At 42.2% G+C, this 26,990-nt stretch overlaps 1 protein-coding gene across 7 annotated transcripts in view; it reads left to right on the top strand.

The window, feature by feature from the left end:
* LOC144770339 (uncharacterized) overlaps nucleotides 1–26,990 on the top strand; it is a 288,592-nt gene that overhangs the window by 96,509 nt on the left and 165,093 nt on the right. For 5 of the 7 annotated variants that reach the window (XM_078654783.1, XM_078654789.1, XM_078654784.1 and 2 more), the window contains one exon: nucleotides 6,992–7,105. The exons of the other annotated variants lie outside the window; for them this stretch is intronic. In XM_078654783.1, coding sequence (XP_078510909.1) covers nucleotides 6,992–7,105 — 114 coding nt within the window. The remainder of the gene's footprint in view (nucleotides 1–6,991; nucleotides 7,106–26,990) is intronic. 7 annotated transcript variants of the gene reach the window in all.

Here is a 26,990-nt window from a genome sequence, read left to right as displayed (position 1 = left end):
CAGTCATGTGTACTAACTAGCATGTTCTCCACCTGACTTTATTGGTCTCAAAAATGGAAATGCAAAATCTTCAGCAAGGCTGTAACTGAGGAGGGTTGGACAAGCCATTGTATGCAGTCCCAGTGAAGCTGTTGGTATTTGGTGGGAACATTCAGAGCAGGAGAAATTGAATTTCACTCCCAGAGAAGGTCCTTTTCCAACTGGGTACTTTTGATGCCTTCTCCCAGTCAAGATTTCGACATTTATCCTTGGGTTAGGAGGTTCGAATCCTTCAGCGAGGCAAATGTGCAGGTTGTAGCAGAAGAGGACTGACTCAACAAAGCTAGACACCTTTCTCTCAATATCCACTGAATTGGAATTGCTGCTGTGGAGAAGCTCTAAGTGGAAGACATCTGAATCTTTAGCCTAGCGGCAGCACACCTCAACTGGTTCGGCTATGCTGAGAGGAGTAATCTAACATATAGTGAACCTGTCATAATGGCCTATTAGCCCCACCTCTTGGTCTATTCTTAGCACTCCTTGCATTTCACACTAAGTTTCATTTGGTGGCACAACCATGACGTGAACATATATTCCTAAAATATTGTTTTCCTCCCATCACTGCTGTTTGTTTCCTTGTTACTGTGAGAGAGCTTTTCAGATCACTGAACATGAATAGGCTAGTTGCTGCTTTTATAACCATTAAACCAGATTCCCCCATTGTTATGCAATCTGGTTCCTTTTGATCAGTATGTAGGATAATTGTAATAAGTATTAGGTGAATTTTGAAAGTAAGTGTTTATGTACTGGAATAGGAAATTTTATCTATTTGTCATAGAGTTGTTATACTTCAATAACTTAATGTACTTTTTCTAGCATTTTTCACTTTATCTTTGCTTGTTTTGCACTGCTAATCACTTTTGTAATTCAATTGTTAGCATCAGCGAGGAACAAAATTGCCATGTTCTCTGTTTAGCACTTTAGTAATTCACCTGTTAATGTCGGATGAACAAAATTTCAGTTTTCCTGGTTTTCAAAAAACCAAATAGTCATTTAGGCAAACATACAGCCCTGCCTTACTGACATTCTAGGCAGAGTTGTTTAATTTTGCATTGAGGATATGTTCACAAATGTAAGTGAAGGTTTTGTGGAAAGGATAGTTTTGTCTATAAAAGGTTCTGGTTCAGTCAAAACAAAGGGTTTATAAAAAATCCACTGCCACAAATTAAAGCCTGCTTAGCTAATGGGCACAGGATCATCCTGCTATGCGCCATTGCCAAATACATTTGTATGACCCATAGTATTTTGTTAGCTTCTGTCCACTGTTGCCGTTCACCAAGAATTATCTTGGAAAAGAATTTCATTGGGCGAGACAAAGCATAGTAAATAGTTGATAATCATCTAAGTTTTTGAGGTACCCCTTTGAAAAATTACAACACAGACGGCACCCTGCCATACTTCTGGAATGTAAATTTCGTCAAGTGTAGTATTGAACAAAGGGAGCGGAAGATAAACCCACCACTGAGGACCCTTCTTTGAATGTTGATAGACAGGCCATCTGCTGCCTTAACATTGGAACCTTTAGCTGTCTTAATAAGGTAATCCACTTGTCTGGGCATGACTTTCATTTTAATGTTTGTAAAGGAGATGGTATTTGGCTATAGAATAAAACAGTAAAATTTCCTATGTGAATTAGACACGCAATGAATACAAGTTTCATTAATAATCTTGGAACTAACTTCTTGGTGTTAAAATGCCTATGTATACAAGTTTACCACAATGTCACGTCTTATAAACCCACAGCAACTGACATTGGTTCCTAATTCTTCAGATGCACAAATTGTTTGTTAAGTTTTGTCAAATGTTTAAATACTATATTTGATTTTTATATGGTTTAAAATCTGCATAATCTGGAACTCCTTTAGATGAACATCCACATTGTCCAAATTGTTATAGTGTTGGTTTCTTAACCACACAGGAACTTTTTGTTGTTGTATAGAAAGATATAATGCTTTTACCAAGGAATGATAACCATCCTCAATTTCATGTGGTACTAGAGATGGATCAGTATATTTCTTTTAAACAGGGTTAACATTTGAATGTCGAATAACTCAAATTTGAAGGGATACATTTTGTAATTTTCTATTCTTAGGCAGTCTCTTATTATATTTCGGGTTAAAGGCTCTGTGTCCCTTCGCCAAATTGAAACCCACAAAAGGAGTGGGCCAGTCTGATTATATCCATAATGTAGGGTAAGCCCAGCTCCATGTGTAATATGTAGTTTGAGGTAGACTGCAGGAGAGAGACCAGTGATTTAAACTATTTATTCTCAATGGATTGTAATGAATCAACATGAGCCATAACCCAATCACCTGCGCCATAAGTTGCAGCAGACTTAGTTTCGCGTGATAGATTACAAAACGATAAGTTGGCTAAACTATGTCGAAGTAGAGCTCACCACGATGGGGTTGAAAGATTTATTGAAGGACCCACTAGCCCGTAGGCTGATTTCAAGACAAAGGCTGGTGGACATATTAATGTGAAGGCTCAGTACACACGAAGGGAGAAGAACTACAGAAAAAGGTCAGTCCTTGCTTATGAATCCTTTCCTCCTATGTTAGAGGGAGCATATTTTTACTTAGAGGAGGTCTCAATACCGCAACACAAATTTATACAATTGCGGTTTCGCTTAAACCTTATTCCTCTGATGTAAGGGTTCCCAGCAAAAAGGTTCAACAATTCAGAATTGTATATGTGCCCCTGTGATATGAATTCTACTCAAACTGATCTCCATTTATTATTTTTAGTGGATATCACAGAGAAATAGCATATCACACGAATCTTAAAGAGACGTAACTTTAAACAATGTAGTATACTGAAACTTAGAATGAACTGTATTTTTTCTTTTTTTGAATAAGTCTTTTTTAGAAATGATGAAATGTTACTGTACGTTGTTCACGGGAATAACTCATAGTTTATTGTTGTATTATGTACTTTTATGGTCTTATTTGATAACGATCAAATAACGTTTCTAAAGAAAACCAAAGAAAGAAGGGATACATTTGCAATCTGATACTTTGCAAAAAGCAACTCTTTTTTAAAATAAAATACGGTGAAGGAAATAGTCACTTTCCTCCATTAGGAAAGACTTGCACTGGCTTCCCATGCAGGCCAGGATTGAGTTCAAGGCCCTGTGTCTTACTCATCGTGCCCTGCATGGAGCTGCGGCTGAAGACATCAGATCTCTTGTGTCTCTATATGTCCCCGGCAGGGCTCTCCGCTCAGCAAATAAAAAGCTCCTTGCGGTGCCTAGATTCTCCAAGGCAAGGTGGGGCGGGAGGGCCTTTTCCTCCCTCGTACCCAGGATCTGGAACGCCCTCCCGGTGGAGGTCAAGGACCAATCCTCCTATCCTCTCTTTTGAAAGGCCTTGAAGACCTGGCTCTTCAGGGAGGCTTACCTATAGTTGACGCACTTCCTCCTCCCCCTCCCCTCACCCAGCTTTCTTCTGTTCCATTCTTAGCGCCTTGACGCCCATGGGCTAAGTTGCGCTTTACAAATCTCAATTCAACTCAACTCAACTTTCATTGGTGTGTACAAACTTGAAGCCACAGCAGTGGTTTAAAAATGCTAAGACCAAGTGTAATTATAAAGTACGAAACCTGAAATGGAGACCCTAGCAGCCACAGAGATTAATTGTTTTTAATGTGAGTATTTAATGTCTAATTTTAATATCAATACATTTTAGAAGTAATTTGCTCCTCACATCATCCACCCCCCCAGAAATTCATGATTTATTGATTTGCCAATCTGTATCTATTGCCCCTGCTGCTCGTGGGAAGTGTCTTGGCCACTATATGTACTTTGTCACTTGTCCTTGATATTAGTCCTTTAGGATAGTTCAGCATAATCGGAAAATGAATTACAATAAAGTATGACTTGATTGGTTGGTTCTAATTCACTATTACCAGCTGGGATTCAGAATAGTTTTAAATACAAACACTTCTGTACTCAGTTGCAGTTTAATTCTTAAGGCTAAGGTAGATTCAATGCCTATAAATGTGCGTACTACATGTTGAAGGTTGTTTTTTATGCATTGCTTGACACCATAGGGTATACCAAAATGCCTTTTCTTTGGCTGAACAATTGTATAGATGTGGTATTATAGGCAGCAGTATTCCAAGATTCGCGTGAAAACCACAGTCAATGGGACATTTTATTATGCAAGCCATTTTATGGTAATCTCTCCCAATCAACATCAGCATCTTCTTTGTAGACATTTTTACAGTGGTGATTAACCTACATTGGGTCTGTAGTACTGAAGCCTCCATTTTTTATTAGACAAATTAACAGAGATGAAGAAATAAGAACACAGCTTCTTTCTTTGTTGCTTCTTACTGCCACTTGAGAAGAGGGGCATTATCTGCTAGTAAATGACCATTAGAGAAAAACTGAATTAAAGGAGTCCAAACAATGGACCACATCTGGTCAGGTGTTATCTCTATACAAAGATCCTCACTTTAAATGACGAAATAAAAACATATATGGTTTTGGATGTACATTTTAGTTTAGTAATAACAAGATGAAGACTATGTTTGCTTTCCAAAAACAGTAATAATTTAATGTCCGAGGATGTCAAGAAACGTAACGAAGTAACCAAATTTGAAATCTTCAGTGTTGATGTCCAGTACTTCTGCCCCATTTAAATATGTTGGACAATTATCATACTGAAATTATTGGTGAAAGTGTAAAGAGTCATAGATCACAAATCTTAGCTGTAGGTGAATTAAGTATAAAAATCACCTCATTTATTTATTTGATTTTCCAGTAGTTTTCTAAGTTAATAAAAGTAACAATTAAAGAGCTCGGTTTATGTTTTATGTGTCTTCATTGGTGTAGATTACGTTAATGGGGTGTTGAGGTAATCTGTGGTTCTGTTTCACGCCCACTAGAAAATAGATTAGGTGCATGAGTCACATAAAAGGGTTTTGCTTGCCCTGCTCTTTGTTCTTATCAGCTGAATCTACGGGTAGATTCAATTGTTATTTATTGTTTCTCCTTAGTGCAGAACAAGGTGTGTTTGAGGAGTGTTAATCTCCTATTCCTCTGTTTTTATTCGCATGAGAAGAGGCTTGGAGATTTGAATGGTGAGCCAGGGCTTGTTTCTCTGGGAAAGAATGTAGCTCATTGCAACAAACTAATATTTATTATGTGCTGTTCTCCTACAAATACGGAGTATAAATTATAATTATTATTAACTCAGCAAACAAGATAGATGAACGGGTAAATGATACCCCTAAATATATTTCATCCCACACATTTAACCAAATAGTCTAACCCCTAGCTTTATTACGTTTAGCTAATTGAACAACAGATTATTTTAGAATATATTTGTCGAGTCATGTGATGCCCCTCGACCTTTACTAAATTAGGCCTGAAATCAGAGCCCTGTTTTTTAGCATTCCTCTAGCAATGAGTTCCTCTGCCTAGCCATGCGGCAGCTACAAGTATCGTGTATACATTTATTATATATTGTAGTCCATGGAGCGAGGCGAATCTTGTCTGATTGTTGCATTCTTATTCACAAGGACTCATTAATAAAGTGAGGACAAAATGTAATGGGTCCAAAGTAACAGGTGCTAAGGATTATTTTGTGACACATGCAAGTATGCTAAATACCGTTGCATCAGTGAAAGAACAATGACCAGTTGAAGAAAAATAATTGAGGGATTCAGTTGCACTGGTAAATACTTCTTGTAGTTCATCATAGACTTTAAAAAATCGATATGAATTGAGCCACTTAACATTAGAAGAGCGCGGAGTTCATAAATATATTTTACTTGTCTAGTAGATGTGTTTGACACAAGAGAATTATGACTAGTTTAAAGTCTCATAATTGCTTCTCAAAATATTACACATAAGTTATGGATCTTTTGGCTCTTTAGAGCACTTCTTTGTATCATGGTCATTACTGATGGCCATCGCCAGCAAAGGCGAAACCAGTATATTAGAATCTTTCGTCGTGCAAGGTTATAGCCCCTACTTGGACTATGCTTGGATGATTGATTAGCAAGAAGGTAAAATATTGCAGTGAGTGAGTTACAACACAGTTATGTATTCTCACAGATGGTGGGAAATTAAAGTAAGTCGGCCTCCGCCACTTTGCGTGCGATGTGCACACGCCAATATGTCAGTGTTGCTGTAGTTTTGTAGGATGCTGACATCGATTAGAAACAGGTGCAGGTTGATGATATCTTCCTGACATCTACACTCCGCTCCATTGAGCAAATAGTGCTTGCCTTTACCACCCTAGCTGCACTCAGGGGGGCGCCAGCGGTATCAGCTATGAGCCTCGGCAATAGACTGGAACACTAGCCAGTACGATTCAGACATTGAATCTGATCTGGAGATTATAGGGTGTGTGTGGAGAATATTGAAATCATTATGATTTTTGAGAGGAGCTGTATTAAGCAGCCATCAGACAACTCATTTTTTCACAAACTGAGATTTACTGTCGCTCCCCCATCTTCCACACCGTTTGTTATCAAAGTTAATATCTTGCCACAGATTGCTGAAATTTAATCCCATGTAACCGAGGAACAATGTTCTCATGTAGGAAAAGCCTTGTAACATAGTATTAGGATGTTTCAAAAGTCAGAGTTGGCAATGTTTATTGTTAATGTTTTGTTGTATTCTGTCTCAGTCCATGTACAGTCTGAAATCCATGTTTTCAGAGACTCTATTTGAAACAATCCATATATCCCAAGCATAGGTTTGAGATATCTGGGCAAGAAAATAACACCAGCTTCGTGGCATGCTGATTGCTGTCCAAGATATTTATTTATTATTTCAATCCAATTGGTCACACATTTTGATGTCCATATCAGTTTGTCAGTCTTTTAGAATGTAGCATTGCAACTTCTGATTTCTTTGCGTTGTAGCGCAAGATGGAAGCATTTAAAATAATGGGTTTGTAGTGTCATGCGTTGAACTAACATACACCATTTTAAACAGATGTTTTGCAGCAAAATCCGCATTTGGAAGATGAGGAAGTCAAATCATTCCTAATGCCTCGCTCAAGCCGCTCTCCTCGGACTGGGTATAGGAATATGCACAATGGCTCTTCAGGTAGTTCTTGTTCTTCTACATTATTTTCTTGTATTTAGGAAGGGTTAATTTTCATTAAGGGGTTGTCACTTCCTCACACAACATCTCCTGACTCCAAATGCAATGAATAATGTGCATATGTAAAATACTGCCGTATTACAAATGTACCTTCTTTGGAAAAACTGTTGAAAGAAATTGTTTCACTTCCTTTGAACACATTATTGGCTGATTGTATTCTTTTGGCCCTTGGAAGTCTGGATTTCGTGTAATTTACAGCACTGACTATGTGACCCTCTAAGTGCTCGACTGCCCTTTCCTCATTTTGGAAGTAGCAGTGTCTCTTGTTTGTTGCTGCTAAATTTCTCGGTAGTGTATGATGTGCTTGTTGCAACCCAAGCTGTTAATGTGTTCTGTACTAAGAATTCGTCTCCACACTGCAAAAGCCTTTCAGAAGGCGTCATTCTAAGTCCAATCATAGGGTACATTCTTCTGGAAAAAAATTGTTTTCTGCTCATGCAGATTGGTTAATTTGTCTTGACATGTCCACTCTAAGTTGTCAAGAAGTGCACAAATTGGTGTAAGTAGCTGTAATGACCGGATTTTCTGACCAATTTATCAGCTCACCCAAACACCACAAACCCAGTCATCACGTAACATCATCCCTTCCCAGTCCCTATTTACAACAGTACCTGGGGTACTTACCTGGGAATGGGGAACCCACAATATATACAAGCTTATACAGCTAATATACTACTAATTCCTAGAGAAACTACGGAATTCCATCATACATCCTATAATCTTACCTTATAGCCCCACAGCAATCTGGCTCGGGCTACTCTACTCTCTCTCGTGTCGGAGAGCAGCACTATTTATCTCACTTTATGACCCCACAGCAATCTGGCTTGGGCTATTCTACCCCCTCTCGTGTCGGGAGCAGCACTATTTATCTCACTTTATAACCCCACAGCAATCTGGCTCGGGCTATTCTACCCCCTCTCGTGTCGGGGAGCAGCACTATTTATAGTGTTCCCACTTGTAGCCCCACGACTATCCTGCCTGGACTACTCTACCCCATCGCTTCTCGGGGAGCAGCTCTAATATACATCTTTCCACTGTCCTATTGATACCTCTCTTTCTCTCTTGGGGAATCTCCTATGTACCTAATTTCTACTGGAAGTATCTATCTCATATGAATTGTTGTTATTATCCAAATCATCACATCCAAGAATTATCTCCTAGGGTGAAACTTACATTACTCTCCGTCATCAGTTACCTGTAGGAAGGGAATAGCCCATCCTTCCATATGACAGTATCTGGCTAAAAAGAAAGGTTAGCTCCATCATGGAAACAATACTCAGATGCAAAAGGGGTCTCTTTATTACAGAATGATAAAATGACAAGAAGCTAAACAACTAATGCTCTTTATGACACAATGATAGAATGACAAGACAAAGAAAACATTGCATTATGAAATCATATGAACACCTAGCAACCCAAACATAGCTTGGAAAGTAAAGAAAAGAGTTAATGTATGTGTGTGCACTATAATAGCAGGACAGACTTCACCTAGAAAGCAAAAGGGGGGTGAATGATTAATTATATGTTGAAAACTAACTAAGAATACCTCACCCTGTTAAGAAGGGTCCAACTGTCTGTTCCTCTCTCTGGTGGAATCAGGACTCTCTCTCCTGCACCATCACCAACGTGCTAACTTCACTCCACTGGTTCAACTGCTCCAAAAGCTCCAACTGGCAGCTCCAAATCTTCCATCTGACTGGCAACTGCTTCAACACATTCTGACAAACTGGCAGCTCCAACTGACAGTTCCAACTCCAAAGAGGAGTGTGGAGTGGTGTGGCTCACTGGTTAGAGGCGGCAGACCCGGGAGCAGAGGACGGCCCGGGACAAGGGTTCAATTCCCGACGCGGCAGGGTCTTGGACCAGGGTCAACAGACTCGATAATTCTCGCCTCGGTGCCTACTCTAACTAGGGATCACACTCTGCAGCTCTGGGCATTAGCTTGCCTCATCTCCACAACGGCCCCTCACATACGCCTGGGATGCCTGGTTTCACCTTGGAGATACCCAGTAGGGACCATCTCACAGGGAAAGCCAGGACGGGTTCCCCAGCGGTCTACAGCGCAGAGATACTCCTTCGGGAGTCGATTCTAGCGCTTTAGAAACCCACAATCAATCAATCAAAGACCAACTGCCTTTGTCCACTCCAAAGTTCATCTCACCAACTGGCAAACTCCAACTGACTGCTCCAACTCCAAAGACCAACTGACTGGTCCAGCTCCGAAGACCAACTGACAAACTGACTTCTCTGCACTTCAGTAATATAGAATGCTCTCTACTCATGGAAATTTCCAGCAGAAAGCTGCCACCCACCAAATTCCTGTGCCAGCTCCAAAGCTCTCTGCGCAACCGCAGTGGCCACTTGCATGTTGCGTATAGGCCTAAGAGACAAACACATTCCTTCGATAAGAACCAGTCTTCACTGGCTCCTCTCTAGCACATAACAGGCTGAACTCTAAACATTACCTTTACCCTGCAAGCATCTCAGGCAGCTGAGGCAAGAACAAAGATGGCTTCTCTCTAGTTTAGGCCTCCAGGCCCGAAAAGAGGCAAAGAAGGCACAGAATCATGCCAAAGCCAATAGGTAAACCCTACAAATAGGCACATATAAGGCTGAAATAAAGGATTCATGAATATATACTGAGATGGCGGTGGACAACAGTCACCATCAGTCCAAATAGCACAAATTATCCGGGCACCACATTCCACCCGTGACTATTGTCTACCAACATCGAAAGTATCAGGAAAACAAGAACAAAATGCAACTAAAAACAAAGAACCAAGGGATACACCACCTAAAATAAGTAACAACATCAGGTAACCACCTGAGGAACTTATCCCACTGACCACTATCAAGGGTCCCTTAAGCTCAATAACAAGAAAGAAGAACAACCCAATTTCTACTAAACAGCAAATCTAGTACTATGCATATCAAGCAAGGAAATCAGATAAAGATGTCAAGGTGTATTTAACATGTTCATCTAAAAAGATAAGTCAGTCTATCAAGAACCCTAACATCAGATCAGGAAACTCTACAACTGGAATAAGTGAACTAAGAGATTCAGAGTTGGAAACAGTGATAGTAGACTACGCCAAAGGCAATAGGCGGAAGTCATAACTCATCTAACCCAAAGAACAGTATGTACGTAATCCCTCAGTATCCACTATGGAGCATATGTATGCACCACCACCCGGGACACTACACCTCAACATCCCATAGCTTCTATTCTCAGGCAAGACTGTCCTACTGAAAAACAGCAAAGGAATAGGACAGATAAGAACTGAATAATTGCAAGGCCAATCTACACTAATGCTAAGATAGCATAACATACTAAAATCAGGACATCATGATGGTGATTGATGTGTATCAAAGGGCATCAGATCTCAAAAGCATTTCACTAATTATATTGCACCCCATGACTCTCGAACATAAACATATAAATTGCTGAACCAATGGCTCAACCATCAAAACGGCACTGCATCTTTAAATTTGTAACATTGGAATCATAATCAAACAACAGGGCAGGAAAAAGAAAACTATCATTGGGGCCCTGTATCTGTTGACTGCAAGAGTGGCATCAAAACAAAATAATCAGCATCTGAGGAAAGTCCAAATGTCTATGGAACATTCACTGAAAGGCAAACTCATGGGAAAAAATTGGGCACAAGATTGCAGGCCATAAAATCATAACAATAAGGGAATTCACATTGCAGACTACTTGTGTGATGAAATGCAAAACATAGCAAATATGATCACCATTAAATGATGGTTTCTTTCAGGGCTTCACTACATGAATGGAGAAAATGATCATTATGAAGATCACTCAAAAAGAGTCAGGAAATCTTGATATTTATAGCATTGAATTTCTAATCAGGAAATGCAAATGTAACTGCCAAGGCAGCCAACTGTATTGTAAAGTTCAGTCTGTAGCCTAAAAAGATTTTACTCCAAAATGTCTCTATTGAAAGACAGTTCTTTTCTGTGAAAAAGAGAAAAAATAAAACAACCGCAGTTCTCACGTGTGATAAACACACCGCTCTCAAGTTCTTTGTGTAAGAAAAAGTTCCAAAAGGTATAATCCATCTTCATCTGTATTCCTTTGCCAAGGAAGAATCCCATCCGATCTGGTCATCCAGAAACATCAGCACCCATCAGCCATCCGCCACAAGACACCGCTTCTCGCCATCCGCTCCGGTCTGGTTTGGCTCCAGGCTTGGGTGGGGGTTGGGCGTTGGGCGCACTCACACCAAAAATAACAAACAAAAATAAGAAACGAAAATAACAAAAGGAAGGAAGGGGAGGGCCCCACACACACCCCGTTATGATCTGGCAACCTGAAACGAGAGACACGCATCACTCATCTTGCAAAAAACTTCAATTCAAAAGTAATTTTTTTTTTAATTTCCTTCCAAGAACCTTGTGGTTTATAAAATCCTACTCTAAGTTTGGGGAATAGTGTAAGAAAACTACCTGCATTATATTCACTAAATTGGTTTGGGCAAAATCTAATTTTTCCTACACAGCCAGCAGCTCTCCGTGATCTAAAATTGAGTCGCTGCCAATGCTGATCTCACTGCAGGAGCGAAGCGTCTGCCAAGTTTCTGTTTACACTACTAAGAGAGAGCCTGTTCATATTGCAAGCATCCCTTATCTTAAGTCAAGGAAGCTCTTTTGGGCCACTGTGAACAGGAGCGACTTAACCTCTCCCATCATGTCAACATCTTTCCGCGGAAAAGAATGGATTATGGCCAACAATAGCAAACTGAGATGTCTCTGCTCTCGTATGCAACCCCTCCCTCATAAAAAGCCGCGGAGAGGAGAGAAGGCTTTGTGGAATGCATGCTTATCTCTTCAAGGTCACAGCCTAGCTGTTCACAGAAGCCGTATGCTCTACTGTCTAAAAAAGCTCTACTTTCTAAAAAATGCTGTACACTTTTGTCTTACTAATGCAGACGAATTTAAACTAACATTTGTCTACAGCCTTATAAAATACTAACTGAAAGCAAAGCAAACAGTCTAACATTATTAACAGCTAAAGGGCAAAACATTTAGCAACATTAAAAATTAAATATAAAATGACATGGCAATTTTTTGTAACAACATTTGAAACAACATCAATTTTAAAAAGGGGAAGAAACATATTTTGTGATTGAAGTTACCAAATTAGCTTCTGTTTATCAAGACTACATTCTTAAGTCATGCGATCTCCCGTAGGCAGACCACATTGCCTCCTATACCGTTCTGTGTAACATTTTTCAATGCACAAAATATACAGAAACATGGGCATTTATCTAGCATTCAGATTAACACAAAAAGGGGCAATTTGCTTTAGGGTAAAACACAGAATACATTTTCTGTTAATCCACACAACCAGTCACACCCAATTAACTGCTGCACACATGGTGGTGCATTTACCTTTTTTGAAAAATGAATTATCATGCACTGTTGGGTTTACATATTTCTCTGCACATTCCAATTGAAATTCCTCCACTGAATGTTTATTTGAAACCACCCGTGTGTACCTCGCAGCCTGACTGGTTGATTTATAACACTGTGACCTCTGAACCAGACACATTTAATCCTGTTTTCAAAGGTATATCCACACACAACTGTGGATGCATATTAAGCAGCATGTTTAAATGAACACTGCTATGTCCATGCAAGTTGTCACCTTTCCACCAGCTGCCTGTCAAAGTACATAGGTGAACCCTGCAACGAATTGCAAATTAGACTAATATAAGGGATATGTAGCACTACACTAAGATGGTAGTGGGTCATAATCACCACCAGTCAAAATAGAACAATTTATCCTGTCACTAATGTCCACCCTTGACTATGAGCACTAACATCAAAATGAAAGATAAGGGAGAACTTAAACAGGACGTAAACAGTAAAACAATAACAGGAACTCATACTAAAAGATACGGACATAACACATGGACAGAATATATGGAAAAAGGAGGGCACACCCAGAATTCAACAACAAACAGCAACAAAAATACTAATGGCTAGGCTAAATATGGCAACTAATTGAAAAGCCAATCAAACCACCCTTAATCTAAATGTTCACTGACTTCTTGTGTCAGCTCATGTAATTATGCATATTAAACAGCATATTGAAACAAACACTGCCATCCCAATTCAAGATATTATCCATTTGGCAGCTCAAACACACTTTTTCCCCGATGGCTGCAGACACATAGGTAATCCAAGAACTTACCTCTCACGTTTACACATAACACTTGTGCACATTTTTTAAACACATTTACTTGAACAGTTGGAAGGGATCCAGCCCTTCTCTGCCCAATGGAACAAGCCATTCACAAGCCTTATTTACAAGACGCTATTTACAAGTAACTCAACAAGCTATTCATAAGCTTATTTACAAGACGCTATTCACAAGTAACTCAACAAGCTATTCACAAGCCTTATTTACAAGGCGCTATTCACAAGTAACTCAACAAGCTATTCACAAGCCTTATGTACAAGGCGCTATTAACATGTAATTCAACACACTATTCACAAGCCATATTATAAAGAATACATTGCACACTGAATAATTCAACAAGTTATTCACAAGCCATATTATACAGAATACAATTCACATTTAATAATGCATAAGCCACGCAGCAAGCTATGTACAAGCCTCTTTATACAGAATACATTTTATAATACAAATAATTCTTTCCCATGCAGGACCTTCACAGACATTTTTCTTCAGAATACAGTCCACCTCTTCAACCTCACAACTGTCACAATGCCAAGATGTACACCATTTCTCCCTGCACTTTTCCTAGTCATGATGCCAAGATGTAATTGGTTCTCCTACACACTTCTACCCTTCAATCCTATAAGTTCAAACACCAAGATGTAAGCAATCTCCTACACTCCACCTGTTCAATCCTGTAAGTAAGGGGCCAAGATGTAGTGCAGTACCACCACATTTCCTTACACTCCACCCGAGACTGTTCTTAATGTCAGGTGTAATGAAAACCATGACACTTCCCTACACTGCATTCGAACTGTTCTTGATGTCAAATGTAATGAAAAGTATGACACTCCCCCTGCACTTCATTCGAAACTGTTTGTGACACCAAATGTAATGACAATTAGGACGCTTCCCTGCACCTTATCCGAACTGTTCGTGACGCCAAATGTAATGACCGGATTTTCTGACCAAGTTATCAGCTCACCCAAACACCACAAACCCAGTCATCATGTAACATCATCCCTTCCCAGTCCCTATTTACAACAGTACCTGGGGTACTTACCTAGGAATGGGGAACCCACAATATATACAAGCTTATACAGCTAATATACTACTAAATCCTAGAGAAACTACGGAATTCCATCTTACATCCTATTATCTTACCTTATAGCCCCACAGCAATCTGGCTCGGGCTACTCTACTCTCTCTCGTGTCGGAAAGCAGCACTATTTATCTCACTTTATAACCCCACAGCAATCTGGCTCGGGCTATTCTACCCCCTCTCGTGTCGGGGAGCAGCACTATTTATCTCACTTTATAACCCCACAGCAATCTGGCTCGGGCTATTCTACCCCCTCTCGTGTCAGGGAGCAGCACTATTTATAGTGTTCCCACGTGTAGCCCCACGACTATCCTGCCTGGACTACTCTACCCCCTCCCTTCTCGGGGAGCAGCTCTAAAATACATCTTTCCACTGTCCTATTGATACCTCTCTCTCTCTCTTGGGGAATCTCCTATGTACCTAATATCTACTGGAAGTATCTATCTCATATGAATTGTTGTTATTATCCAAATCATCACATCCAAGAATTATCTCCTAGGGTGAAACTTACATTACTCTCCGTCATCAGTTACCTGTAGGAAGGGAATAGCCCATCCTTCCATACGACAGTATCTGGCTAAAAAGAAAGGTTAGCTCCATCATGGAAATAATACTCAGATGCAAAAGGGGTCTCTTTATTACACAATGATAAAATGACAAGAAGCTAAACAACTAATGCTCTTTATGACACAATGATAGAATGACAAGACAAAGAAAACATTGCATTATGAAATCATATGAACACCTAGCAACCCAAACATAGCTTGGAAGGTAAAGAAAAGAGTTAATGTATGTGTGTGCACTATAATAGCTGGACAGACTTCACCTAGAAAGCAAAAAGGGGGTGAATGATTAATTATATGTTACAAACTAACTAAGAATACCTCACCCTGTTAAGAAGGATCCAACTGTCTGTTCCTCTCTCTGGTGGAATCAGGACTCTCTCTCCTGCACCATCACCAACGTGCTAACTTCACTCCACTGGTTCAACTGCTCCAAAAGCTCTAACTTACAGCTCCAACTCTTCCATCTGACTGGCAACTACTTCAACACATTCTGACAAACTGCCAGCTCCAACTGACAGTTCCAACTCTAAAGACCAACTGCCTTTGTCCACTCCAAAGTTCATCTCACCAACTGGCAAACTCCAACTGACTGCTCCAACTCCAACGACCAACTGACTGCTCCAGCTCCGAAGACCAACTGACAACCCGACTTCTCTGCACTTCAGAAAGCAAAAAGGGGGGTGAATGATTAATTATATGTTGAAAACTAACTAAGAATACCTCACCCTGTTAAGAAGGGTCCAACTGTCTGTTCCTCTCTCTGGTGGAATCAGGACTCTCTCTCCTGCACCATCACCAACGTGCTAACTTCACTCCACTGGTTCAACTGCTCCAAAAGCTCCAACTGGCAGCTCCAACTCTTCCATCTGACTGGCAACTGCTTCAACACATTCTGACAAACTGGCAGCTCCAACTGACAGTTCCAACTCCAAGAGGAGTGTGGAGTGGTGTGGCTCACTGGTTAGAGGCGGCAGACCCGGGAGCAGAGGACGGCCCGGGACAAGGGTTCAATTCCCGACGCGGCAGGGTCTTGGACCAGGGTCAACAGACTCGATAATTCTCGCCTCGGTGCCTACTCTAACTAGGGATCACACTCTGCAGCTCTGGGCATTAGCTTGCCTCATCTCCACAACGGCCCCTCACATACGCCTGGGATGCCTGGTTTCACCTTGGAGATACCCAGTAGGGACCATCTCACAGGGAAAGCCAGGACGGGTTCCCCAGCGGTCTACAGCGCAGAGATACTCCTTCGGGAGTCGATTCTAGCGCTTTAGAAACCCACAATCAATCAATCAAAGACCAACTGCCTTTGTCCACTCCAAAGTTCATCTCACCAACTGGCAAACTCCAACTGACTGCTCCAACTCCAAAGACCAACTGACTGGTCCAGCTCCGAAGACCAACTGACAAACTGACTTCTCTGCACTTCAGTAATATAGAATGCTCTCTACTCATGGAAATTTCCAGCAGAAAGCTGCCTCCCACCAAATTCCTGTGCCAGCTCCAAGGATCTCTGCGCAACCGCAGTGGCCACTTGCGTGTTGCGTCTAGGCCTAAGAGTCAAACACATTCCTTCGATAAGAACCAGTCTTCACTGGCTCCTCTCTAGCACATAACAGGCTGAACTCTAAACATTACCTTTACCCTGCAAGCATCTCAGGCAGCTGAGGCAAGAACAAAGATGGCTTCTCTCTAGTTTAGGCCTCCAGGCCCGAAAAGAGGCAAAGAAGGCACAGAATCATGCCAAAGCAATAGGTAAACCCTACAAATAGGCACACACAAGGCTGAAATAAAGGATTCATGAATATATACTGAGATGGCGGTGGACAACAGTCACCATCAGTCCAAATAGCACAAATTATCCGGGCACCACAGTAGCTTTGACGATATAGCATGTGTACCGTCATAATGTAGCTTTTATTGCACACTGCTATTAATAGTGCAACAACCACATACTATTTCAACTTTACCTTGCTAGCACTACATTTCCCAAGTGCGTCTGAATTCTGCCTATAAAAGGCAACCTCACTGAACAAACCACTTGGCAAACAGCATTTGTTGGAACATCAAGCATGAAGTTGCTCGTTTGATTTTCCAGGTCCTATGGGCAACAGAGCGCATCCACTGGTCCACAAGAGCCCTTGAGTCTTTTTGATACGTCACTAAGGCTGGAACCCAATACCAGTGATGTATAGCCCTGTGAAATTTTCTTTTGACACGTGAAATTCAGACTTGAGTGTCACTCAACAGTTGTTTTCCACAGGGTGTTTCTGTTAAGCTACGCAACTTTCAGTGCATCCTCCTTGCCTCCTAACTTGATGAAACTTTGTAGGCAGCCTGTAAGAGAGAGTTGCTAATGTATGACTCATACTGGTGCACTAATCACATAATAGTAAAACACCATCCTTACTAAAATGCATTCATTCCTTTACACTTTCCAACAAGATTAGATGGACCATCAAAGTCAATTGTGGTACAATTTAGGCACAAAACTTGTTAATACCCCTCTATGCATTATGAGTTTGATTGTCGTGGTGTTCTGTAATAGTAAGTACGTTTGCTAATGAGTACATGTTTAGTTGCATTTGTCGAATGCATCCACGCAGTACACTTTTCACATTCACTCACACACATCACATTTTCATACATTACACATTACAAGGAATTTATAAATGTTTCATCCTTGAGATTAACATGTTCTTGAAGGAAGTTCCATGTTCAAGATGGCAGCCTATCAGTTAAGCATGTTGAAATCAAATGCATGGCTGCTACTATAAACCCTGATCTAATAGAGACTTCTAGTCCCAGATTCCTTATCTTAGAATTATCCACAGGCAACAGACTGGATCCAGAAGTTTATGAGCAGTACCCCGCGTGATGGCAGGCGGCGTCTTTCGGTTCCGCGTCAGCTTTGTGCACATTAGAAGTGACATGCGTGGTAGCTATATAGGTGCCACCCTGGTGCTCTGACAGTTCTTACTTTTCTGCGCCAGACAGTGCTGATCCGTCAGAACTACATTTTTTTACTGTCTTTTTCAGATTATTTGTCGGCTTTTCTGGGAGATCTCTTTTGGTGTGAGTATGTTACCTAAAATACAGCTAGTTTCAAATTATGTGGGGCCTGTCACATATACATGTCTGTGACAGACCCCCCACTTGGTGTGCTTATAGTGCTTAGAGTAGGACCACAACTGTAAGACCAGTGAGGACTGCTGCGCCATGCATGAGAAGAAGCTATGGGAGCGATCCCTCAAGTTCTTCGCTGGCTGGTGTCAGATGACCCAGCAATGATCGCACAAAAGGTTCTGGGATCATTCGCAGTGCCGCACCCAGCGATCATTGTCGCAGTCAAAGTTATTAGGTGAGTCCCACAAGCCTAAGAACTGAAAGAAGTCGAAGAGTTTTTTGACTTCGCCGTGCCTGTAGAAATTTTCCAAAGAGGAATGGGAGCATCGGCACTCCAGGCCTCCTGCTTTGTCGGAGCCTAAGTCAGTGTCGCTCTGCGCGTCTGTGAGTTTCCCATAGACGGAGTGACCCCTGCCTAACTTAAAGAATACTTCATATTTGGGTGGCCCTGCCCATCTGGAGCACCTTCGGGCCCCAACGCTTCGGGAGGAGGCCCCACTGGTCCTTGCTTGCGGGTTCGCCCTCTGTACCAGTCAGGCCCCATGGGTCCCTTCTTAGATCCAGAACGTAGCTGGCAGGGAGACCAAGATCTTCCTCGGTGCCTACTCCAGTGCTAACGCCCCACAGCAACACCATCCCCATCATCTTTTCTGACTCCGACACCGAGTCGGATGGGCCCCTTCCGATGCCGGTTCCTGCGCCAAATGGGACCATGCTGTCCAGATCGTAGCCATTGCCTTTTACTTTTAACAGGCGTGGAAAGAAAGACAAATGGGAGGGGTCTGAGGACCATTATGGATACCAGCATCCCTTAGATGAGAATGAGGACAACTGGTATGAGGAACTGGTGGAGGCCTGTGAGTTAGAGACCTCTCCTAACACTGGCTTCAGCTTGCAACCTACTGTGGCTATGGTGGTGCGTAGGGAGTCAGAGATCTTGGACCTTCAGCTACCCACAGTGGCAGTCAAAACAAACGTCTTGACAGAGGTGCTTTAGCTGGTAGTCACCCCCTTTGAACCTTTTCTCCTGTTTAAAAGCCTTCACCGACTTCCTCCACAGGACCTGGTCCAAACCCTGTACAGGGGCTCCTGTGCATAGGACAGTTGCCTACAGCCATCTCCCTGCTCCATACCCAGCACCTTACCCTGGAGTACATAGTGGTCTAAGCATCGACCTCTAGTATCAACCCTGGCACACTCCCTTTTGGCAAGAGAATGTTCTCTTCTGCCAATCTTGCACTGTGGATGGTGAACATTGCCTGTCTTTTGGGCTGCTATTCCCATACGATCTGGGATTCGGTTGCGCAAGTGCTACCTTAGGTCTTGTAGGAGGCCCGAGCCATACTCTTCCAAGCTTTTGCTGACAGGAGAGACAAAGAAAAGTTCCCCATACGGTATGGACTGGACACAGCCAACTTGTATTGTCAGTTGCCCTGTGGCACCACACCTAGCTAAAAACAACTGTTTTTGTGAGGGGATGGCTAAACCTCCCTTGACTGGGTGAGAGTATTCTGCTTAATTCAGAGACTCTGTCCCTCACCACCCCTTGTTGTAAAAAATTTTGTCCACCCTAAACGTGGAAGGGTATACTCAGACATGAGTCCCTTGCTCATTGCACCATCAGGATTCAAGCAAGCCGGGCCGAAGACGGCTGTTATGCCAGAAACCGGTCCCCGGAAGCTTGTTTCCTTCCCAGTGTAAGAATTGGCTTTTGTAGTTTGGTTTGCCCTGTTCCCATCATGCACTGGGACAGGAACAGACTAATTTGCATACAGCCAGGTTCTGAAACTGGGATGGTGCAATGAGCTAAAAAACGGTGTTGGATCTAGCCCTGATCTCTTGACTGGGTGAGAGTATTCTGCTTAATTCAGAGACTCTGTCCCTCACCACCCCTTGTTGTAAATAATTGTGTCCACCCTAAGCGTGGAAGGGTATACTCAGACATGAGTCCCTTGCTCATTGCACCATCAGGATTCAAGCAAGCCGGACCGAAGACGGCTGTAATGCCAGAAACCGGTCCCCGGAAGCTTGTTTCCTTCCCAGTGTAAGAATTGGCTTTTGTAGTTTGGTTTGCCCTGTTCCCATCATGCACTGGGACAGGAACAGACTAATTTGCATACAGCCAGGTTCTGAAACTGGGATGGTGCAATGAGCTAAAAAACGGTGTTGGATCTAGCCCTGATCTCTTGACTGGGTGAGAGTATTCTGCTTAATTCAGAGACTCTGTCCCTCACCACCCCTTGTTGTAAATAATTTTGTCCACCCTAAGCGTGGAAAGGTATACTCAGACATGAGTCCCTTGCTTATTGCACCATCAGGATTCAAGCAAGCCGGGCCGAAGACGGCTGTAATGCCAGAAACCGGTCCCCGGAAGCTTGATTCCTTCCCAGTGTAAGAATTTGCTTTTGTAGTTTGGTTTGCCCTGTTCCCGTCATGCACTGGGACAGGAACAGACTAATTTGCATACAGCCAGGTTCTGAAACTGGGATGGTGCAATGAGCTAAAAAACGGTGTTGGATCTAGCCCTGATCTCTTGACTGGGTGAGAGTATTCTGCTTAATTCAGAGACTCTGTCCCTCACCACCCCTTGTTGTAAATAATTTTGTCCACCCTAAGCGTGGAAGGGTATACTCAGACATGAGTCCCTTGCTCATTACACCATCAGGATTCAAGCAAGCCGGGCCGAAGACGGCTGTAATGCCAGAAACCGGTCCCCGGAAGCTTGTTTCCTTCCCAGTGTAAGAATTGGCTTTTGTAGTTTGGTTTGCCCTGTTCCCATCATGCACTGGGACAGGAACAGACTAATTTGCATACAGCCAGGTTCTGAAACTGGGATGGTGCAATGAGCTAAAAAACGGTGTTGGATCTAGCCCTGATCTCTTGACTGGGTGAGAGTATTCTGCTTAATTCAGAGACTCTGTCCCTCACCACCCCTTGTTGTAAATAAACCTCCCTTATGGACATGCCCTTTGATGGCTCTTTTCTTTTTGGAAAGAAAGCAGACTCAGCATTGGAGCTCATTAAGGGGGTAGAGTTACAGCCAGGTCCTTGGGTTTGTCTGTAGCCACATGTCACCCCCAGTTAACCTTCTGCTTATTTTGTGGCCACAGAAGTGGTCTCCTACCACGTCCATAGCCTCCCAGCCACTACGGCCAACAGGCTTCCCAGTCTTTTTTGGCCGAGGACAAGGGTCCCATAGACCATGTGGGACAGTAGTCAGGGGTCGGGTCAGTCCACCACCACCCCCAGCAGCCGCAGCCTTCAAACCCCTTTAGTTTGCCCTCAGACCTTTATGCACATCCAGTAGAGGGCAGGGAACGTCATCATCTGCACCACTGACGGCCATTAACATCAATCCGTTGGGTTTTGCAAATCGTCCCAAGGGCCTATTCCCTCCCCTATGTGACAACCCATGCTACCCAACTTACGACTGACTGAAGGAGGATCACCTCTACTTGCTCCTTCAGGATGTGCTGGCTGTCTTGGCCAAGAGAGCCATAAAGAGGGTGCCAGCATCAAAAGTAGGTCATGGATCCTATTTCTGCTACTTTCTGGTAGCCAAGAAGGACAGAGGAACTTGTCCTATCCTAGACCTGCACTTTCTCAATCACTTCCAGAAAAAGGAAAGATGCAAGAAACTCACACTTGCGCAGGTTCTGCATGCCCTGGACCCAGGGGACTGGATGGTAGCGTTGGACTTGCAGCACACATATTTCCATATCTCCCCCCTCCCTGCCCATAGACGATATCTGTGGTTCACTGTGGGCCAAGAGCACTTTTAGTGTGCTGTGGTCCCCTTCTGCCTTACCAGCACCTCTTGGGTGTTCACAAAAGTAATCGCAGTGGCTGCGGCTCATCTACAGAGGGGCTCTGGGCACAGTTAAAGGTTCTCTATTTCAACATTTTTGGCAGTTGGCAGACCAACCTTCTTCATTTAAGTCACCTGTTGTGGCTAGGTTTCTTGAACTTTTGCAGCTCATGTTTCCCCGCAGGCCTTTAATCATGCCCCAGTGGGACCTAGATCTTATTTTCACATTTTTGATTTGCGCACCCTTTGAGCCTCTTCACTAGTTCCTTCTTAGGCTATTCAAAATCAAAACTACTGTTCTGGTGGCCAAAACCTTGACCAGGAGGGCCAGCTAATTGGAGACCCTCTCTACACCACCTTCTACCTGGATAAACTGGTCCTCCAGACAGGTGCCACCTTCCTTCTGAATGTTGTGACCCCCCCCCCCTTCCATGTAGGCCAGATGATCACCCTGTCTACCTTCTTTGCTCCACCTCACTCCTCCAAAGAGGAGAAGAGACTGTCTGTACCCAAAAAGAGCGTTGTCATTCCACCTTAACTGTACAAAATAGTTCCGGGTGGACAATCAAGTCTTGTAGGGGTATATAGGAGCTAAGTAAGGTGAGGCCGTCCAGAAACTGACCATCTCACAATGGATAGTGTTTTTAAGATCTGGCACACATTGGCCAAGAAGCAACCGCCTGAGGGTTTGAGTGTTCACTCCACCAGAGCTAAGGCTGCAACCACTGCGTTAGCATGTTGAGTCCCTGTCCTGGATATCTGTCTTGCAGGAACGTGATAATCTTTCCACATGTCTGCCTGGACAGACGCATCATGAGATCAGTTTATAATTTACTGTTCTAAAAAGAAAATCCAAGAAAAACGTTAAAGACATAGGAGTCCCACTCTAGCAGGGACAAAAGATGTGGCTAAGAGTGTTCAATGCTAATATTATCAATTAAGCCACTTAATGTTGATAATGGGTCTAAGCTGGAAGTGGCTGCTGTATTCAATAAAGGGGTTCGAGACAAGGGAAAGAATAAAAAATCTAAAGATAAACTTGGTCAAGGGTGGTTCAAAGAATAGATGTTTACAATGTGGTTCAGGAGCCTTTAAAGGTACAAGTAAAGATTATCCTGTAATGTGGAAGCGTGACATGCTTAACGGGATGTTGGGAGTGTGTGTGATGAACTTTCAAGTGAAGGCAAAAGCCTGGCAGCAAACTTTCTAGAGAAATGTGCGCTGCTCCAACCTCCAAAAACCCTGAAAAACTTACAGTTGATTCTAGGTTTTCTGAATTTCGCAAGAACTTAGATTATAAACTACACAGAAAGGGTTAAACCTCTCTACGAATTAATCAAACCTGATTTTAAAACAGTAAATTGGACACAAAAACACACAGAAATTTTGCGTTCGCTAGAGACAGGCATGTTAGCAACTAAACATTTACAAACACGGATAAATGTTTGCAACTTAGTGGTCTGAATCATTCCGGGGTCAATGCGGATTCACCTACTTAACTTTTACCAAAGGTTAAAAAGTACCAATCGTATACAAATCACATTTGGAAACACAAGCAGAAATGAAATTCACTTCAACAGAAAAAATTTTGACAGCTGTTCAGACCGCTGTAGCAAAAGAAAAAGCCCTGGCACAGGGGAAACGCATAATGGTTGTAACTCCTGTACCTGCCTTAGAGGCAGTGACAAAAGCGAGCATTCCAAATGCAAAAGCTTTACATCTGAGATGGATGCAATGGGTTAATTCTCTCACTGCAACAGATGTTGAATATGTTTTTGATCCATATTTGAAAACACAAGCATTTCTACAATACGAACAAGAATGTCCTCTGCCTACTGAAATTCTGCCTCTTAACCAGTTTGAATGTATAATTTATACTGATGGATCAGCTGAACCCGCTACGGGGGGTAAACAAGCTTATAGTGCGGCGTGCGCGATCGTTAAAGGTCGTATGCGCGATGGCAAATTAAGACCTATTGTCACAAAAACACAATCTCTAGGAGATCGTACAGCTACAAGCATTCAAAATGGCACTTGAAAATACGTATCTCGAATTCCCCACACTCATAGTGTGCGATTCTTTCTATTATGTACAGTCTTATAATGAATATTTACAGAATCGGCTTCAAAACTGGTTTAAAGATGCAAAAGGTGGCACAATTAAGCATTAAACGCTTTGGGAACAAGTAGTTCAGTTACGAGAAGGACTAGAAAACACTCACGTGATACACAGGCTGAGTCATCAATGGGGTCACGTTGAAGGGAATTCATTGGCTGATGAAGCCATGAAAGGGGCTGTGCAAACAGCTTCCGTAGCTGCAATCACTTGTTCAAAAATGAAAATGGACAGTGAAATAATGCTAGCTGTCAGTGCTACATGCAAAGGCAGCGGTGCAGCGTTACCTCAAAAATGTCCACTCATATATAATTGATGCAAACAGCGTTCCTTTTGCTCGAATTCCTGAAGTGGGGGATAGAGTATTTCCAAACAGGGAACGTAGGACAACTTTGATTTACAAAGCGCATCTGGGAGAGGGTCTGATACATCAAGGGATCTCTAAAACGATATTAAAGTTAAAAGAGATGTACTGGTAGCCAGGAATTAATGCACACATTCACATCTTTGTAATAAACAGCATAGACTGCAATAGAGATCGCAGCACAGAACGCCACCAGTTACCTCACTATAGCATAGTCAGCCCAGTACAGACACCATTGTTAGACAGCATTAGACTTTCTACACGTAGGCATCCTTATGGACGAATGCAGTCCCAAAAATACTAAATCAAGGTTCATTTGGATGTGGCCTTAGCGCTCGGCTGACCCTCGAACTGTTATAAAAGATTTGTGAGTCTTTATCGGCACACACCCAATTGGCACGCTACATTCTGACCAGGGTCCTGCGTTTAGCTCTCAAGCTTACTAAGAAGCATGGCCAATTTGGGCGTTGCATTGCGTTATTCTAGTCCATTCCATCCTGAGGGAAATTCTGTTGTGGAGAGAAAAAAACGGGACATAAAGTAGTCTATAACAGCTAGGGTCGTAGGTTCGGGCGGGTCAAACATCTAATACGTGTCCAACATAGTCTTAATAACTTGCCAAGAAGTTCTCTAGGGGGTATCACTCCTTATGAGGGCCTTTTTGAGACAAGAATGTTGGTTGCGGACCTTGATTGTCACACATCAGTGCTGGAACAAAAGAATTTTGATATCAAAGATCGTTTGACTGTTTTGCAGGACTTAAATGAATTAAGAACAAAGCAACGTATTCCTGAAGCCTACCACCACTGGGAAAAAACCAACTGTCCCAGCAAGGCCTGTCTGGATCCCAAAGCTTGGGGATCTAGTCAGAGAGAAGATCGCGGACAAGAAGGAATTTGGGCCTTCTTACAGACAACCAGTACCTGTCCTAGCAATCCACGGATCAAGAACAGTTTTACTGCTGACCCTTGCTGGTAAAAAGAATAACAGGTTGGTGTCCATCAACCTGATCAAACCACACAATGTGGCCGATGCTAAGCAGTATGCCAAGTGGACTCCGACCAAGTAGCAGACACACTCCTCTAGCTACAATCCAAGAGGTTCAAACTGAGAGACTCGTCACCTTTGAAGAATCTACAATGAGAAAAGAAGGACTATGCAAGAAAGCTATGGAACTTGTACCTCTTGAGACCCAAATAACAGTTTGTCATGAAACACCTGTCTACAACGAAGTAACAAGTGATCAAGTGGTTCCAGCGATTTCAACGAATCCTGATGCTATTCCAACCATTGACAGAACTGCCTCTGGCTATTTCATTAACTTTGATAAGTTTTCTGAGGATCCCAGCGAACCTGAAACAACGCCAGCAAAAAGAACTTTCAAAGAACAAGCAACTGATTTTTTTCATCACCTGGAAAAGACTTATCTGGTTTCACCATGAATTGAACTTTGGATTGTGTAGGGAATAAATCTTTCTTCTACTTTGGTTAGCTCTGGTAATAACTCTAGGTATGCTGATAAATGGAAGATATGTCAAAAGGGGCACAGCAAGTAAGAACATCAACTTACTCTTCAAACCACACAAATCATCTCATCGTGAACAAAGAGACTTGTCAGCTGTGAACATCACAGCCGTTCCTGTACCTGATGGTATAGCCTGGGACAGAACAGAATATCATATTTTTGGCCCGTCGGAGCTGTTGAAGATTCCACACCAGTTCAAGATTTCATTAAGTGACTTTGTTTCATCTAGTACCTTTTCTGATGATTGGGACTTCGAGACTGTTAATAATATGATGTCAGACCTAGAAATGTCTGCAGTGTTCACCAATCATGAATATTTAGAAGGTTCTTCAGACTGTGAACAAATGTATTGTTATAATCACTATGGTCAACATTTCTTGCACAAATCAACAATGCCTAGAAATGTATATATGTATAACCAATGGAAACATTGTCCTACACCACCAAAGGGTTGCTCAAAAACGTTTGCTAATAAGTTTCCATACTTTTCAGGGTTCAATGTATCCAATCCAGAATTGTTTTACTTAAAAAATGTAAACAAAACAGGACTGAAAACTATGTTTATTCATGGTTTTGACTTTTGGAAAGACAACATTGAGACAAAAACTGTCTGGGGTACAAAAGATTGGCAAGTACAGGGGGTAGAAGCTTTATTTAGAGCCTGTTTAATACCTGTGCAAAAAATGTTTTTGAATGACACTGTCCAAAAGACATCTTGTCTTGGGTTAGCCAAGATCAAAGACATGAACAACCCATCCATACCTACACCTGAGAGTGATAACACTTCAGAGGGGGAAGTCAACGTACATACTATTTTGCTTCACAACAGAACTGATCCAGATTGGAAAAAATGGTTAATCTGGCCCATAGACCCAAACAACTTTCAAGATACATTCCTGAATAAAACACAAGAGTTCAAAATCAATAGGCCAGACCCAAGATATGTTCAAAGACAGCATTCTGGAATAGTAACAACATACAGTGTAGGGAAGTTCTGCCTTGATTGGCTACAA

The sequence above is a fragment of the Lissotriton helveticus genome, chromosome 7 (genome assembly GCF_964261635.1).
Source record: "Lissotriton helveticus chromosome 7, aLisHel1.1, whole genome shotgun sequence".
Classification (NCBI taxonomy): domain Eukaryota; kingdom Metazoa; phylum Chordata; class Amphibia; order Caudata; family Salamandridae; genus Lissotriton; species Lissotriton helveticus.
This window is presented reverse-complemented; position numbering and strand designations above follow the sequence as displayed.